Here is a 17,571-nt window from a genome sequence, read left to right as displayed (position 1 = left end):
GTCACAGTGTGCAACATAGTGGAGACCAGAGACCTCACCCCTTCCATCCAAGGTGACTACCTCTGCTCTGTGTATTTCATGGCAACTTATTTTTTGCATCCTCCTTTGAGCTTATTCCCATAGATTGTTTAGAATGTACCATAATGGATCACCTGTGCACTATCTAGTCAATCATTGTAATTTTGTATGAAAACAGCTGGGCTTTTTATTGCAATTTCATTTCAATCACTGAGGTATGGGCATTTGTACTTTTGTTGATATGTAATACTGGCATGTGTTGATGAGGCACAGTGTGATATTTCAATGTATGTGTACAGTGTGTAGTGATGAAATCAAGGTCATTGGCATTTCCATCTCCTAAAACATTTATCGTTTCTTCACACTCCTCCCTTCTAGTTTTCCAAAATTATGTAATAAATTGTTATGAACTATTGTCCTCTACAGTGCTGGAGAACTTTAGAAATCATTTCTCTTATGAAACTGGACACACACCCTCTATCCAACCTCCTCCTCACCTGCCTAACTTCCAGGGACCACTGCTGTACTCTCAACGTCAAATTCATCCCCTTCCTCACATGAGCAAGAACTTGCAGCCGTTGCTCTCTGGTCTTTTGGATTGACATATGTCCTCAGAAGTGATGGGATGTGTACCTCCAGTACTGAGTGAATGCTGTCTTGAAAACTCATTTCTGAGGTGATACAAATACATTAACTCAAAATTTTGCTCTTTATGTGAAATGTACACTGCTTCCCATCACACCAACCATGTGGAATTTTTCTACTCATCCTCTGTACAGATTCCTCAAACTTGAGAACTGGGTCTTTCACATCTTCACAGTCACAATGCCTCATCCTGTTGTTGGAAAGTGAATACTTTTTTGCTCAGTGAATATTTGTCATATGGAGTGGAAATTAGCTGTTCAGATGATCAAGTGTAAAATAGAATCTGGAACAGAGAATACCAAGTTTTAAATTAAAGAAAAGATTTCGAGCTGGAAAAGAAATTCAGAGTTACTAATGCAGATATAATAACAACAATACTCAGTATGTAGCATAACTATTTCCATGTTTATACACATCATATCACTAGGTTTCCCAATGTCTCTTTTATGTGACATATTTGTCCATTTGCATTACTATAACAAAGTGCCAGAAACTAGGTACATTATAAAGAAGTCTATTTATCTCATAGTTTGGGAGTCTATAAAGTCCAGTTAGCATGACTCTGGCTCTGGTGAGGGGGCCTCTGACTTCATCCCATCCAGGTGGATGAAGCTGTGCCAGGAGCCCTCCCAAGAGGGAGAGATCACATGAAAAGACAGGATCCCAGAGAGATATGGGGGAGGGACAAGTCCTGCTCTTTTATCACAACCACGTACACAAGCTAAGATTGGTATGACGTCACCAGGTGATGCAAACTTCTGAGATCACATTTCTGTGTGGTTGGTGAGGGACCAAAACAGGTCATGCAGGGCACAACTGTATCCTAAGTTCACTTCCTGATTTAGTGAGCTTTTCCTTGCTCTGAACAAAAGGATTGACGAGAATATTTAGAGCATGAAGAGTTTATTTTGGCTCCCAGTTTCAGAGGTTCTGTCCATGGCTGCTGACCACAGAGCTCTGGGCCTGAGGTGAGGCCAGACACCATGGTGGAAGGAGGAGCAGGAGGAAAGCAGCTCAGGCAGGGCAACCAGGAAGCAGAGAGAGCTCCGCTCCCCAGAAACATGATATAAACCTAAAGGCAGCTTTGATCTGGCTCCTCCAGGCACACCCTACCTGCCCACAGTTTCACCCAGTTGATCCATTTTAAGTGGATTAATCCACTAGTTAGGCTACAGCGTCATGATCTAATCACTTCACCTCTGAACATTCTTGCCTTGTCCCCCACCTGACCTTGGGGGGTCACCACAAATCCAAACCACAGCACTGCCTGGATTGTTAGTGAAGATGAGCACCTTCTCATGGTTTGGTGTCTTTCTTCATTCCTGCTTCACTAAAGCACAGCCAGCATGGTGGCACGTACTCAGGGGACAAGGTGGTGTCTTGACAGACAAACACAGTGCGTCATAAGCTCCTTGCATTTATTCTTTCTGTATTTTTGGCTCACCTCCTTGGATCATATAGCATAATATGTGTTTTTATTCTAATTGACACTAAACAGTTGATATATCTACTTTGTCATATTTTATCTTGACGAACGTGGTCTGAATACATCCTCTGGGATCCCATTTGTTTTTCTTTCCTTATTTCCTGACCTGCATTTGTTTAATATGCCTAAATTGATCAGCTGTGTTCTCAGTTCTATTCCTTTCTTTTCTTCCCTCTGAGTATATGTTCAGAGGATTCATCGACACTGTCTCTAAAGCCCATTACATTAAAGATCTTTTCTACAACTTGCTTTTATTATGATTTTTGGCATTAAGATAGTAATTCAGTTTATTTCAATCCAATTAATTTTAAAAATCTGAGCAACATTTATTTCAAAATCTTTTTCTTCCACACTGATGTTATACCACTTAAATAACTTTTTTTAATTAATTTTTATTGTTGGTTGTTCAAAACATTACATAGTTCTTGATATATCATATTTCACACTTTGATTCAAGTCGGATATGAACTCCCATTTTTACCCCGTATACAGATTGCAGAATCACATCAGTTGCACATCCATTGATTTACATATTGCCATACTAGTGTCTGTTGATTTTAATTTTATTGAATTTGTATTTTCACATTCTACCATTGATGTATTTAGACAAAAGACAAATTCACAATTTTGTCTAGATGAATGTGGATTTTTACATAATTTCATAAAAAGATGGAAAATGTTCCATTTTGCTCCTTTGCTTGAAAACTATCTTTTCCAATTTTCTGTGTGAAAAGCACACCTGAGGTGGATTCCAACATGAATTCTCAACTCTGCTTCATAGACACCATGAATTGCCTTGGGGTCATGGTTGACCAAATTAAAACAAGAACATGATGATTGTGAGGTATGGTCACTTCCTCTTGTTGCTGGAGCCAACTACGACCCAAGACTGGAAGATTAAAAGAGCATCAAAGAATTATTTTACAGATCAGGAGACTGGAAACCCAAAATGGGTAGCACTGGGATAAATTCAAGGTGTCTACATGGCTGTGTTCCTTCAGGAGGGTCTGAGGTGTTGTTATGGTTTGGATCTCGAGTCTCTCCCAAAATACATGTGTTGGAAGCAGGATCCCCAGTGTGGCAAGGTTCAGGGGTGCAGCTTTTACCCAGGAACTAAATCAGGGGGCTCTGACCTCATCACGGGATATTATGAGGTGTTCCCCAAACATGAGACAATTTTGCAAGAAAGTTTAGAGGGGAAATGATTGTGTTGTGAGAGTTGGAACCTAATCAGTGCATTAATCCCTGTAGGCAGATAAGGTAAGATTGGAAGAGAGGAGTCATTGGTGGGGGTGGGGCCATATAATTTGCTCTTGGAGACCAGAGCTCGCTCTCTCTCTCTCTCTCTCTCTCTCTCTCTCTCTCTCTCTCTCCCCTTCCTAGTGCCATGTCCTGATCCACTTTCCTCCAACACACTCTTCTGCCATGATGTTCCACCACAAGTTGGGCCCAAGGCAATGGAGCCGCTCTCTATGGGGTGACACCTCTGGAACCATGGGTTCCAGCATGAAGTTTTCCTCCTCTAAAATTGTGCTTCTCAAGTCTTTTGCTCTAGGTGGGACCTGTGGAAGAAGTAGGTCACTGGGGGTGTGATCTGGAAGGGTTCATCCTCTCCCTGTCCCCTTTCATCTTCTCTTTCTCTCTCTGCTCCCAATTACCATGTGCTGAGAAGCTTTCTTCTGCCACACCTTCCACCATGTCTCTCCCTGGAGGAGCTAATGATGAACAGAATCCTCTGACCATGGAGATGGGTTGAGCATAATCCTCTTTGCAGTGATCTGGCTTAGAGACTGACACGTGGTAACACTGGCACAGATGTCAGATGAGGGGAACCTGGGTAGTGCCTATGGAGCTGAGACCTGAAACTTAGGCATATGTGGAGGGTGGACAGCTCTGGAGTCCAGGACAGTAATGGCACTGGTGCAGGGTGCAGCCACCTCCTCTGACACATTGATAACCATGTGTCACCTGTGGATGTTGTAAAGCAGGCAATGATCTAGGACTGGAGGGTCCAGGCCTCCACAGACTTACAGAAACCTTGGTGTTCCTCAGGGAATAGCCCTCTGCAGCAGCTGACCTCACTGTCCAGCATATGGTCACATGCACTCAGGTCTCAGCTTTGTGTATGAGAGTACAAACTACCTCACCATGACAAGTTTCCAGTATCTGAAATGCAGTCATGCCCAGTTCAGCCACAGGGCAGGATCTGGACGGTGGACTCCTAATGGGCAGCAGCAATACCCTGGGAGTCAGGGCTCTGGCAAGAGGTGGAAGGAAACAGCATCTTTTCCAAAGTGACTCCACAGCAGTCAGTTCCTGAGGGGAAGAGAACCTAGGAGCCAGATCTCCCTCTCTCTCAGTTTCCCAGGAGAAACAGTCATTGATGATGTCATGGGCAGAAGATGCTGGCGTCCTCTGTAGGGAGGCTGCTAGCAATTCTCATGGCTCTTGCTACATGGGTGAAACCAATAGCCTCTGCTTATCTTCCTTGTTCCTAGCCATTTCCTGGCAGTTCCACGATCGTTTATAAGTTAACATTGTCCTTTTTTATCCAGCATGTGGATCACATTTCTTAATGGGCACTTGGGTCCACCTTGGGCTTTCCCGCTTTGTGGAGAGCACCTCTGCCTGGCTTAGGTGAGCTGGTGAAGGCTGGGGTCTCCTGCTACATCATCTTGATGATGTCATGACTGAAAGACCTTCACAAAATAGAAGGTTGGTTGTCCAGTGATTCCTCCATTCCAAAACCCAGGATCACTGCCAATAAAATTCTCACCCTCCCCAGTCACCTAAGAGTCTACCTGAGAAGATCCTGCCTCCCACTCTGATTCACATGCTAATTCTTTAACCTGGATCATGTGCACACAGTGATTTCATAGCTCTTCAGTTAGAACCATCTATGGCCCTATGATCTACAACATCAGAAGGCAGAAGGGGGACTATGTGTCACAACACTCAGGACATTGCTACAATAAGCACATATGAATATTTCCTAGAGTAAGCATTCCTGATACATGGACAATGAAAACACTTGGCCACATTGTTCCCAAACAGAGGTCACTACACCTTGCACTCTGTGAGCTCTCCCATGATTTCCTTTCTTTGAATCCAACATTAGGTTTCAACAGGCTGTTTCCTATTGGATGCTATTGTAGAGACTGGTGTCTCTGTACCAAATGAGAGCAAGGGATGGCTTCATCCTGAGAGGAGGAGGATGGGAAGTGGACCCAGGAACACAGTGTGGACCAGGTGTGTGGCAACTGAAATACATGGGCATTGGAACCCCATAGTAGGTCCTCCCTTCTGGTGAGGACTCACCCATTCAATACTGCTTCACTCTAAACACAGTCACCCAAAAAGAACGCCCTCTCTCCTACTTCTATCATTTTCTGGAATTGTTTTTAAAATGCTCAATTTGGGGCATAAAGATCAGTGCCTTATGAATTGTTAAAGATGGTCCATACTCTCTGCCCTGGAGAACTGAGGACCATGTATCCAGCTTGTTTCTAAACGATGTCCTGTACGGCCAACCTACCTCTCAAAGCACTTCCCTACCCGGATGCCTGGAACTTCGTCTGCACTGAACTTGTGATGGTGAACATAGAAGCTTTAACAAGGTCATTGGAAGGGCAAGGTCATTGGAAGTGTGTGGAGTTGGATGTGTCCTGTGCACAGCTCCCACTTGAGGTGCAGGACTCACATGGGCTTGGATACTGCCTGCTCATGCCTGGGAGAGACCAAGGAGCTCCATCTCACATTTTAGGAAATACTCATGGGGAAGGACAATCATCAGTACAGGTCAAGTCCAGGGACAAAATGACATCATGAGGCAACAGCCCCAGGGGAAGGACAGACATAGCTGGCAAACAAGATGGTCCCAGGGATGCAAAACTAGCATCATGCACAATTACCTTTCTAGTGTTGGATCCTCATTCATGGAAACTCAATTGCTCAGAGAATAGACAACAATGCAATAATTAATTTAATGAGCATTCAGGAGAATTCAACCTCCCAGGCCTGGAAATGGTAAATATGCCCCATGATCCTCTAATACACAGCTGAGCTCTGCCAGGCATGAGTGGCTTCACCTGGACCTTGAAGAGCACTGACGCCTGACCAGTGTCCACTCATAGCCGTGTCTGAACTGTTACTTGTCTTTCTCATGGTGAAATTTTGTTGCTACTATTTTTAACAAGGACTTCTTAGAGAAAATTGGATCTGGTTATTCATTTCCCTCTCATACATAAACGGTAAGAATGAAAATCTCAAGCATTTCATACTCTTTATACATTTCCATTCACAAATCTTTAATATTCTCTGCCCTTTTCCCAGAAATGCATTAGTCTTTCTATAATTTATCATAAGACTTTATGAATCTACTAACTGTAACCAACAAGGTTATTTTTGGGTCCTAACTATCTGCATGTCACTTTTTCTCCTTCAGATGTTTTCGGTGCAGAGTTCCAATCACTCGTGTTTTCTTTTCTTACTTGTACCAAAAAAAAAAAAAAAAAACTTAATTCAGAAATGCTTCCACTTTCAATGGTAATTCATGTCCCTGTATAAATTTATATTGTTTATATACTTATGATTTCTTTAGTTATCTCCTAAACACATAAAATGTTTTAAATTTATTTGAAAATATATGGACTGAATTTAACATTATGTTTTCAGAATAATTAATTAACCATGACATATTTATTGATATCTATAAATAGCCTCTCAAAATAATCCAGGAATAAAAAATGCATGTTAATGAAATTAAAATTATATATTGAATATTAACACTTTAATATGAGATTAAGCATCACAATAAATGACAAAACTCTAGGGTTATGCCCTTAAAAGAAAGGAAAAAGTAGAAGAATTCCCTATCTTACACAAAACCTTCACAAGGATCTGGATTTTTGGAAACCAATCAATGAAACCAAAATGAGAGATGACATGTTACAAATTAATATCAGTTAGTCAAAGTGGACTTTTAGAAAACATCATAAAATTAATGATAAAACCAAGAAAAATTGCATGACACCTCATCAATTAAGAAAATAAAAAGATTTCTACATATCATAGCAATGGTGGAGATATAATGTGGGGACAATTATTCTTAAGAGCATTAAACCTGAAATACACTGAATATTATTTACAAGTAATGGACATAATCTAATTTTCATTTTTAAAAAAAAGTTCAGAAAAGTTTGCCCACAAAAGAAATGCAATGTATAGAGGTCAATTTCTGTTCTTGGAACAATCATCTGAACATTGTAAGATATCAGTTGTTTCCAGATTGGTTCATAAATTCGAGGGGATTTCTAATAAAATTCCAGACATATTGTTCTTACAAAAGAGCTCAGTTATTCTTAAATTCATGTATGACTATAGTCAGGTAAGAGAAATAATTTTACAGTAGAAATAATACTAAACGACTTGTCATACTCAACTTTCAAATATGAAGAGAGTCAATTATTTTTTTAATGGGATCAAAGATCTCACAACCTGGTAAACGGTCATTTTTAGTCATTTACTTATAAGAATGTGACAAAGGATATACCTGAACTTTTAAAAACTGACAGAGGCCATTTACATCTGAAGAGAAGAACATATGAAATTAAAATTAATCCAAACTACATTTGCCATAAAGAAAACGCAGAAAGAATGTCAGTGTCCAGAAGGGGCAGGATTTGAAGAGCCATTTCCACGTGGTGGAATAGGTGGATGTGATGAGAATCAGATGATGGAAAATATCCAAAAGATTCACTTTTACATTTAGAAATGCTAGGATTTCTTTATTTAGAAAAATCCGTGTTGGTTGGATTTATAAAAGAAAAGTGGTAATTCAGAGGAAATGGAAACAAGGCTTAATGATAGCAGTGCTTTTTATGTGTGTTAACAGAAGGGCCACTAAAGGTCAGGATACACACGTGGAAATTCCAGAAAAGCAGCACAGTAAAACAACAAGCCTCCAATGCCTCACAGACCTGCCTGGAGCTAGGAGCTCTCATCCCATGTGCCTGTGGCAGAACACCCCAGAGCAGCCAGCAGGGATGCTGGGGAGGGAGGATGCTTAGGGAGGCTCAGGCACTGCAGCCAGGGTCCTCCTATGGCTGTGAGCCTCCGAATCCCCAGGGGGCTTGTTAAAACACAGAATGCTGGGCCTGCACCCAGAATGGGAGGCTCAGGGTCCTGAGGGCCAGAAGATGCACATTTCTGGCAAGTTCCCAGGTGACAACCAATGGAGAACCATTGACCTAGAGCCAATATCTTCAAGTAACAATGATAACTGCAACTTGTCAGCAAAGAGATCCGATGATAAGACAAAACAAATGATTTCTTGAGTTCCCAAGGTGTCAATAATAGACATTGGGTTCATCCTGGGGAATCCCTATTTGGAGTGAATTCGGAGTTCCTTCTCTTCCTCCTGGGAAAACACACCAGCACCATGGAAAGAGGAAACCAAACAGGAGCTGAAAACTTCATCCTCCTGGGATTCACAGATGACCCTGACCTGCAGTCCCTCCTCTTTGGCCTTTTCCTGTCCATGTACCTGGTCACTGTGCTGGGGAACCTGCTCATCATCCTGGCTGTCATCTCAGACTCCCACCTGCACACGCCCATGTACTTCCTCCTCTCCAACCTGTCCCTGGCTGACATTGGCTTCACCTCCACCACCATCCCCAAGGCTCTCAGGAACATCCACACTCACAGCAAACTTATCACCTTTGCAGGCTGTGTCTCACAGGTTTATTTTTTTCTTTTGTTTGCCTGCCAGGACAACTTGCTCCTGACCGTGATGGCCTATGACCGCTTTGTGGCCATCTGTCACCCCCTGCACTATGTGGACATCATGAACCCACATCTCTGTCTGCTCATGGCTCTGGGGTCTTTGTTGGTCAGTGTCCTGGGTGCCCTGCCTGGGACCTTGACCATCCTGAGGCTCTCGTTTTGCACCAACATAGAAATCCCTCACTTCTTCTGTGATCTTCCTGCAGTCCTCAAGCTCGCCTGCTCTGACACACTCACCAGTCACATAGTGCTGTACTCCGAGACCATCGTCCTGGGTGTCTTCCCTCTCACTGGCATCCTCCTCTCCTATTCTCAGATTTTCTCCTCCATCCTGAGGATCTCATTAGACAGAGGCAAGTACAAAGCCTTCTCCACCTGTGGGTCTCACCTCCTGGTGGTCTCCTTGTTCTATGGCACTGGCCTTGGGGTCTACCTCAGTTCTGTAGCCACACTGTCTTCTAGGATAGCTCTGATGGCCTCAGTGATGTACACCATGGTCACCCCCATGCTGAACCCTTTCATCTACAGTCTGAGGAACAGGGACATCAAGGTGGCCCTGGGGAGAGTCCTCAGCAAGATGGTGCCTCTCGGTCAAAGTGTTGAAGCACATCTCTCCTGAGTCACATTGTGCAACATAGTGGAGACAAGAGAGCCTCGCCCCTCCAGGCCACCTACCTCTGCTTGGTGTATTTGTTTTGGGGGTGGGGGTTACCAGGGATTGAACTCAGGGACACTTGACCACTGAGCCACATCCCCAGCCCTATTTTGTATTTTATTTAGAGACAGGGTCTCACTGAGTTGCTTAGCGCCTTGCTAAATTTCTGAGGCTGGCTTTGAACTCACAGTCCTCCTGCCTCCGCCTCATGAGCCACTGGGATTAGAGGCGTGTGCCATCGTGCCTGGCCTTCTTGGTGTATTTTAAGGCCACTCATTTTCACATTTTCCTTGGGGTTTTCCTATTCTAAATATTGTTCATAGTGTCAAATATTGTGCCACTCTTTTTACTAACTAACCACTCATTTTAACTTTTTATGTACAGAACTGGGCCTTTTCTATTATCTGCAATATTGATTGGGTTTTTCAATTTATATATTTGTTATTGATATGGAATAATGGCACATACTGATGAGGTACAGAGTGATGATCAATACATGCAAACAATGTGTAAGGATCAAATCGGGGTCATTAACATTTCCATCTTCTTAACTTTATCGTTTTATTTTATTGTCAAGTTTTGGACTCATTTCCTTTACCTTTTTATAAAATATACACTAAATTATTGTGACTTGCTGTTGCCCTACTGTGCTGTGGAACATTAGAACGTATTTCTCTTGTATAACTGGATTTTATCGTCTTTATTGGGCCTCCCTCTATCCTGGTGTCCCCCCTACCCTTTGTGACTCCTGGTGACCTCTGTTCTACTGCTTCTGTGAAATCCCTTTGTTAGCTGAACACGTGAACAAGAACATTCTGGATTTCTTTCTTTTTTTTTTTTTTTCTGACCTGGTAATGGAACCCAGGGGCTGACACATGCTACGCCAATGCTGCTCCATGGAGCTACATCCCCAACCCCATTTTTGGAGACCAGCTCTCACGAAGTTGCCCAGACTGGCCTTGAACTGCCTCAACCTCCTGAGGAGGTGGGATTGCAGGCCTATGCCTCCATGCCTGAGCCTGTCAAGGGCGTATTAATGAATCCAATCGTCCGTGTCAGCTATATATGCTCAGCAGTAATGGATGTACACCTACAGTGTGGTAGTAATGTTTTCTGGAAACTCAGTTACATTTCTGAGGTGATGCAAATAAATCTAACTCAAAGACTTTTCCCCTTGTATCTGAATCTGTTTCCTTTCAGTCAAATCAACCTTACTGAAATTATAGACTCATCCAAAATATGGACTCCTGGGATTTCAGAGCTGTATATTTTCCACCTTTTCAACTACAATGCCTGGTACTATTCTTGGTAAGAAATTTACACTCAGTAAATATTTGTGCAATGAAGTGAAAATCAGACAACTGAATTGTTATATATAAAAATAAAATCTGGATCAGAAAATACAAAGTTATTAATTTAATTCAAGGTGTTGAACTGGAAAAAAGTGCAAAGTTATTTACATGGATCATCATAATAACAACACTCCTGTATGTGCTGGTAATATTTCAGTGTCACATAAACCATCACATTGAATTTTCCAGTAACTGGGCTGGGGTTGTAGCTCAGTGTTAGAGCACTTGCCTCATATGTGTGAAACAAAGGGATCGATCCTCAGCACAACATAAAAATAAATAAATAAAATAAAGGTATTGTGTCCATCGATAACTAAAAATTTTTTTTTTAATTTTTCCAATGACTTTTTTAAGACCACTCCTTTAGTACAGAATATTCATTTAAAAAAAATAAAAGTCCTAGCCTGGTACAGATGACCCTCTAAAGGGATGGCCACCACAAGGTCTCTGCCTTCCCAAGAGATAGCCGATGCTTCTGGCCATACATTTAAAAGCTGTCCCCTGGATGGGGCTGGGTCATGAGGGCAGGGCCCCTGCCACCTTTCTGGGGGACATTTATGCTGTTTACACCTTTTCTGATTGTGTCAGTGGCCTGAAGCATGACCGATGGGCGTCAGTAAACATCGCTGAGAAAGCTGGGACGCGCGCGTGCTGGCACAGGAGGCGTGTGCTGGATGGGGGCTGGGCAGATGGCATGGGAGGTCACTCCAGATGTTGGTCAGCAGGTCACCATCCCCATCCAGAGCATCATCTCCTCTGCCTGCATAGCTGCAGGGTGCTCAAGATCATGTGGGGGAGCACCCTGGGAGGGAACAGGGGGACAGGGACCCCAGGCCCAGGAAGGAAAGGTCAGCTCCCACCCACAGGGCAGTCAGGGGCACCCACTGACTCCTGGAGTTTTGGGGGTGCTTCTCCGTCGTGAGCTTCAGTGGACTGGGCTCGGGTGGCTGCAGAGCCAGGCAGTCAAAAGGAACGGGGGAGAAGAGGGACAAGACAGGTCAGGTGTGGGGGAAGGCCCAGGGGCCTGGAGGGAAACCCTGTTGAAGGAGGCAGGGAGAGACAGGGGGCAGCGCGTCCAGAAGAGGGCTTTCCCTTTAGGAGCTGTGTGTCAGACAACTCGGGTCCCCTCTGCCTCACTGTTCTCTGAAGGGTCGGCCTCATCTGAGTCAGAAGGTCTCCATCTGCAGAAGTCGGTGGAAGAGGGAACTCTTGTACCCAGACACCATCAGCGATTTCCTCTGTGCCTTCCTCAGCTCCTCCTGGAAGCTCTCGTGTTCACAGATGATGCCCTTGAGCTTCTGCTTCAGATACCATATTTCTTATTGTAGTCCACTTTCCCAGTGATTCTCAATCCACCCAGGAGTGGCACTGGGCATCTGGAATCCCACTACCCCACCAGCTCTGCCTCCAATAACACTTTGACGTGATGTATTAGTCACTTTCATCTGCTATAACAAAATGCATGAATCCAGGTACTTTAGAAAGAAAAGAAGTTAATTATTTCACATGTTTGCAGACTGAAAGTCCCAACAGAATCACTCTGGCTCTGGTGAGGGTACCTCTGTGTTATCAGACGGGTGGGGGTGGAATGCCAGTAGCCCTCACATGAAGGAAAGGTCACATGGTGAGGCAGGAAGCCAGAGCAGGGAGGGACCAGTTGTGCTCTTTTATAGCCACCAAGGTCACAGGAGACCCGAACCCGCATGAACTCCTTCCAAGAGCAGAAACCACACTGACCAGGTTGCACACTGACTCGGATGACCACACTTGCATAAGGCTCCACCCCTTAACGGTTCCACCCCCTTCCCACATCACAACAGGGAAGAAGGCTTTCCACAGGTGAGCCCACAGACAACACAGGTGAACCATGTCCCAACAGCAGCTGCGGCCAGTGTCCTTTCCCCCTGTTTGTAGGTAAGAAGTAAGAGGTTATGGCTCTCTACGTCAAGGTCTCAGAGGTGAGGACAAAGTTCCAACCCAGGGATGGATAAGCAGCTCCTTCTCTTAGGCACGATGGTGTGGAACCTTGGACTGACTTTATGATAATAATAATAATTAAACATGGAAAAAAATGGGAGTCCTCCGACTTACATCCCCACTTCTGGGATTCCATTCCCCAACCAAGAAATGTCCTGTGTTGGGGGTTGAGGGGTTTAGAAATAAGCCAAGCCAGGGAACAAGATTCGTCAGGTCTCCCTTCACAGAGCCCCACACCACAGTGGCAGTCTAGGAACACATCCTCGGGAGTGACGCAGCCCAGACGGCTCCGGGTGATGAGGTGAAGATCCGTGAGACCGTCCATCATCCCACGTGTGGCCAGCGAGGAGCCAAAAGGCCACCTTGCAGAGCATGGTTGCTTTCTACGTCCACTTCCTTCGATGGTGAGTACTCTCGTTTAGCTGTGTCCCTTCTGCTTTCCTGCTTTATTGAGGTTTAACTGACCACGTGGCACACATTCGGTGACAGTGTGATCCCTTGACGGGACTCGAATATGGTATCATGATTCACTGGCCTTTATTTTTCTCTATTTTGGCTCCCCTCCTTGGATCAGATATCATATTAAATATTTTCATTTTAATTATCTTAAACAAATTTGTCTACATTGATTTGTTTATAATGCCTTATATGTTCTAAATATGTTCCCTGGGTTTCCTTTTTTGTTTTAGTTTTTTTTTCCTACGCATGGTCAACATGTGTGAATTCGTCCATGATGTTCTGTTCCTTTCTTTATCTTCCTCCTGGGTTTATGCTCCAAGGGTTCATCTGTGCTTTCTCCTGTGAGCCAGCTTGAGATCTTCTGGCCAACTTCACTCTACTATAATGATTGGCACTAGACAGGAATTTACCTTGATTTTGCTTCCAATTAACAATGAAGGATTCAAGCACTGTTTATTTCAAAATCCTTTCTTTCTGCACCAAGTATTGAGCTCTTTTATATCCACTTCTAACTTTCCTGGGTTTCTTTTTATATTGTGCTGCATTGACATATCTATTTAAATAAGCCAAGTTTGCAATGCTTTGAGGAATACAGGTTTTAAACATGTTATTAAAGAGAAGAATGAAGCTGGCTGTAGTGGTGCACACCTGTAATAGCAGTGAGTCGGGAGGCTGAGGCAGGAGGATCACAAGTTCAAGGCCAGCCTCAGCAACTTAGCAAGGCCCTGAGCAACTTAGTGAGACCATATCTCAAAATTTTAAAAAGAAGGACAAATGTTTCTTTGCTCCTCTTTTTAAAAATTATCTTGCCCAGTTATTCTTTTTGAAAGATACACCTAAATTTCTGACTGTTTTGTCTTGGGGTGATGATTTAATAATAAAGTTTGCTCACTGCCTAAGCTAAAGTCGTTTCATTTAAGAAACATTTTTTTGCTTCTGCCTGTTAAAAAGAAGGAATAAGTTCCAGTGTTCTGCAGCACAGTGGGGCAGTTACACTTCACAATGACCTACTGTGCACTTTATGAATAACAAGAAGAGAGGGGCTTAATGGCTTGAAACAGGAAGTGGTTCAAGTTTGTTCTTCCAGAATTCAAGATCCTTCATCTTTTCTGCTCTACCATGTTTAATATGTGGTTCTCACCCTCGTGGTCACCACCCTCGTGGACACAAGATGGCTTCTATCATTGCAGCCCTTGCAACTACATCCCAAGAAGGTGGAGTCCACAGGGAAGCACAATTTGAATCTATCCCAGCAGGCCTTATCATCTTAGCACATACTTGCTGGTTCAAATTGATATATATGCATCTCTTTGTCAGAGATTCATCTGTTGACTGGAGTCTACTCTGCCTATGGACACAGACAATCAATGCCCCATAAGTCACTCCTTAACCAAGGACTGAAAGGAGTTGGTATATAACTTCCTTGCTTAACGAGTAAGATAACTCTGAAGGATGCATTGCACTGGCTCCAGGGTTCCCCAGTAGGAGCCCCAATGTCCATATTGGCCACTGGGTAAATAAAATAAATATACCTTTATGACTGTCTTCCATGCTCTGTCTCCCTGCTCTTTTCTATGAGATACATTTCTTGGGCCAGTTAGTGAGTTTATTAATGGTCCTACCAAAGATATGACCTCCTGGACCCTGTGAATGTGGCATCATTTGGAAAGGGGGTTCTAGAAGATTTCATTTTAAAAAAGAATTTTGATGAGAGATCACTATGGATTACCTGGAGGGGCCCTAAGTCCTGCAATTAGTATCCTTATAAAATGCAAAAGGAAAGGACGAAGGAAAAAAAAAGAAGGTTGTGTAGCGATAGAAGCAGGGGTTAAAGTGATGTGGCCACAAAGCAAAGAATGACTGGAGCCACCCGCAGCTAGAGGAAGTCAGGAAGGATCTTCCTCTGGAGGCTTTGGAAAGAGCACAATTAATACTGTACTTTTGAACATCATTCTGGCCTCCAAAAGTATTACTTTAGAAAACAAGTGTCTGTTGTTGTAGGCCAGCCAGATTGTGTGTTTGTTACAGCAGCCAGAGGAAACTGATACAGGCCACAGAGAAGATTCTCGGATCATTTACAGGGTTAAGGAACAGCAGCTGCTGTGTTGTGGCTCACCAGCTCAGTGGTGTGAAGTGGCACCTGGCTTGCAATTTCTCTCTGTTCCCTTCAGCTGCTGCCTCCTGGGCCAGGAGGTGTGTGTTTACCACCAGGAAAAATGGCTCTGGGTTCTGCAGGATATACCCATCATTGTGGGCAGAGGAGCAGAGTGGACGCAAGCTCTGTTCGGGCTTGTGAGTGTCCATCTTTTGCTTGTGGCTTCCAGCTAGATCCTGACCTCCCCCACTTTATGTCCATCTTCTCTCCTCGTCATGAACCCAGAAAGCAAATCCTGTACCTTACAGATTCCCTCTGTGTTCAGGGGCAGATTTGTCTTGTTCTGGCCATCACAGGGCAACTGAAAGGATAGAAAGAAAATCTAATCCAATCCACAATCTCCCCCAAATGATCCATTTATTTTTTTTAATTATTTTTTTAGTTGAAGATGGACACAATGCCTTTAATTGATTTATTTGTTTCTATGTGGTGCTGAGGATTGAACCCAGTGCCAGACACGTGGGGGGCAAACACTCCACCACAGAGCTACAACCACTGATCCAATTATTTTTGAAAACCAGATTGCATGGCCCAAGCAGGACCATGTGCTAAAGGCTCGGTCCCAAGCTTGGTGTCCTTGGGGGGAAATTTGAGAGTTGAGGCCTAGCAAGAGATCGTTGGGGCATGCTCTCAAGAGCTTGCTGGACCTCCTTCTCCTCTTTTTGCTTCCTGGCCATGAGATGAGCAGCTTTCTCTCCCAGGTGCACCTGCCATGAGACCCAAAATCTGGACCATAGCTTCCCAAACTGTGAGCTGAAGCAAACCTTTTCTCTTTATAAAGTGATCGTTTTGGGATGTGTCATGGTAAGGGGAAGATGGCTGACACGGACTTAATAAAGAAAACAGGGCTGGAGGAAGGTCCTCACGTGGAAGAACACGGATCCTTTCTTCCTCAACTTGTCATGGATCCCTTGAGTTTTCATGACTCCTTCCCACCAAGACCCTCTGGGGCTGCAGATCCTTGTGGGGTAGGATAACGTGGTTCTGAGATTCTGGTTGGAGATTGGGAGTCCCTGGCTGGGGCCCCTGGGGTCATACATGGCGTAGGAGGGTTTAGAAGCAGAGTCTGTGCTCACAATGTGATCTATGGCAAATGCTTTTGCATAGACCATTTCCAAACTCTGACCATAAACGTCCCACATCTGCAGTGACCATAATTACAGAAGCTCGGGAGCCTTCCCCACCTTTTCTGAGTTGTTCTGCTCAGGGCTGTCTTGGGATCCTAAAGAATGGACCTGCACTTGGATCTTCCTTCTGTCTTGGGGGGAGATGCTCAAATGGAACTAATTTAACTTAGAAATAAGTGTATGCTTCTTGGACGAAGGGCCCATGGAGTTTCACTAGAGTCATGTTACTCATGTTTTCTCCATGAATCAATGTCCCAACTGGTTCCTTAAGTCGCAGGAAAATAACACTGTGTCCACCCCTGTGTAGCAAAGAGACACTAGCACCTCTTGAGGCCAGGCAAGGGGATACAATGTCACTCAACCTCAGGAGTCAAAAGCTGGGGCTACTATACCCACCTACCCTCCCCGCAGGAAGTTTCTTTCCCCATCTACAGCCCTGGAGTTTGTGCAATAAATGGTTAACTCTGAGAAGTTGGGGTTCCCCAAACCCACTCATCCCAAAGAAAGGACTGGACTTTGACTGCCTCCTGGAAGATGGCCTCTGATCTTTGGAACCTTTCTGATAAGTGTGTCTGTAATCCAGGGCCCTGGGCCATCCCAGGGAGTCTACGCTAACAACGTGATCTGTGGCAATACCCATTTTTGCTCACCTGGAGCCCTAGACCATGCTGTATCAGACTGACCTCTGGGGGACACTGAAGAATCAATAGTTAAAGTCAGCAGGTGCTTCACACCTATGTGACCATGCCTTAATAACCACTCTGCCCACCAGGATTCAGGTGAGCATCCCTGGTTGACAGTACACCATGCACGTTGTGACACATCATTTCTGGGAGAAGGACATGGCACACGCAACTGCAGGAAGGAGCTAGGAACTCACGTGTGATCTACGGACTCTACCCCAACCACTCCTT

At 44.1% G+C, this 17,571-nt stretch overlaps 1 protein-coding gene and 1 pseudogene across 1 annotated transcript; one reads left to right on the top strand and one right to left on the bottom strand.

The window, feature by feature from the left end:
• Positions 1 to 8,588: 8,588 nt before the first annotated feature.
• LOC143399906 (olfactory receptor 7C2-like) lies at positions 8,589 to 9,551 on the top strand. The gene has a single exon (XM_076857066.2). The coding sequence runs from the start codon at positions 8,589 to 8,591 to the stop codon at positions 9,549 to 9,551; it is 963 nt and encodes a 320-aa protein (XP_076713181.2).
• A 1,972-nt stretch (positions 9,552 to 11,523) lies between these two features.
• On the bottom strand, positions 11,524 to 13,241 carry LOC143642099 (INO80 complex subunit E pseudogene; annotated as a pseudogene).
• Positions 13,242 to 17,571: the final 4,330 nt, after the last annotated feature.

The sequence above is a fragment of the Callospermophilus lateralis genome, chromosome 1 (genome assembly GCF_048772815.1).
Source record: "Callospermophilus lateralis isolate mCalLat2 chromosome 1, mCalLat2.hap1, whole genome shotgun sequence".
In the NCBI taxonomy this organism is placed as follows: Eukaryota; Metazoa; Chordata; class Mammalia; order Rodentia; family Sciuridae; genus Callospermophilus; species Callospermophilus lateralis.
Note: the sequence above shows the minus strand (reverse complement) of the source record. Positions and strands in the feature narration are given on the sequence as shown.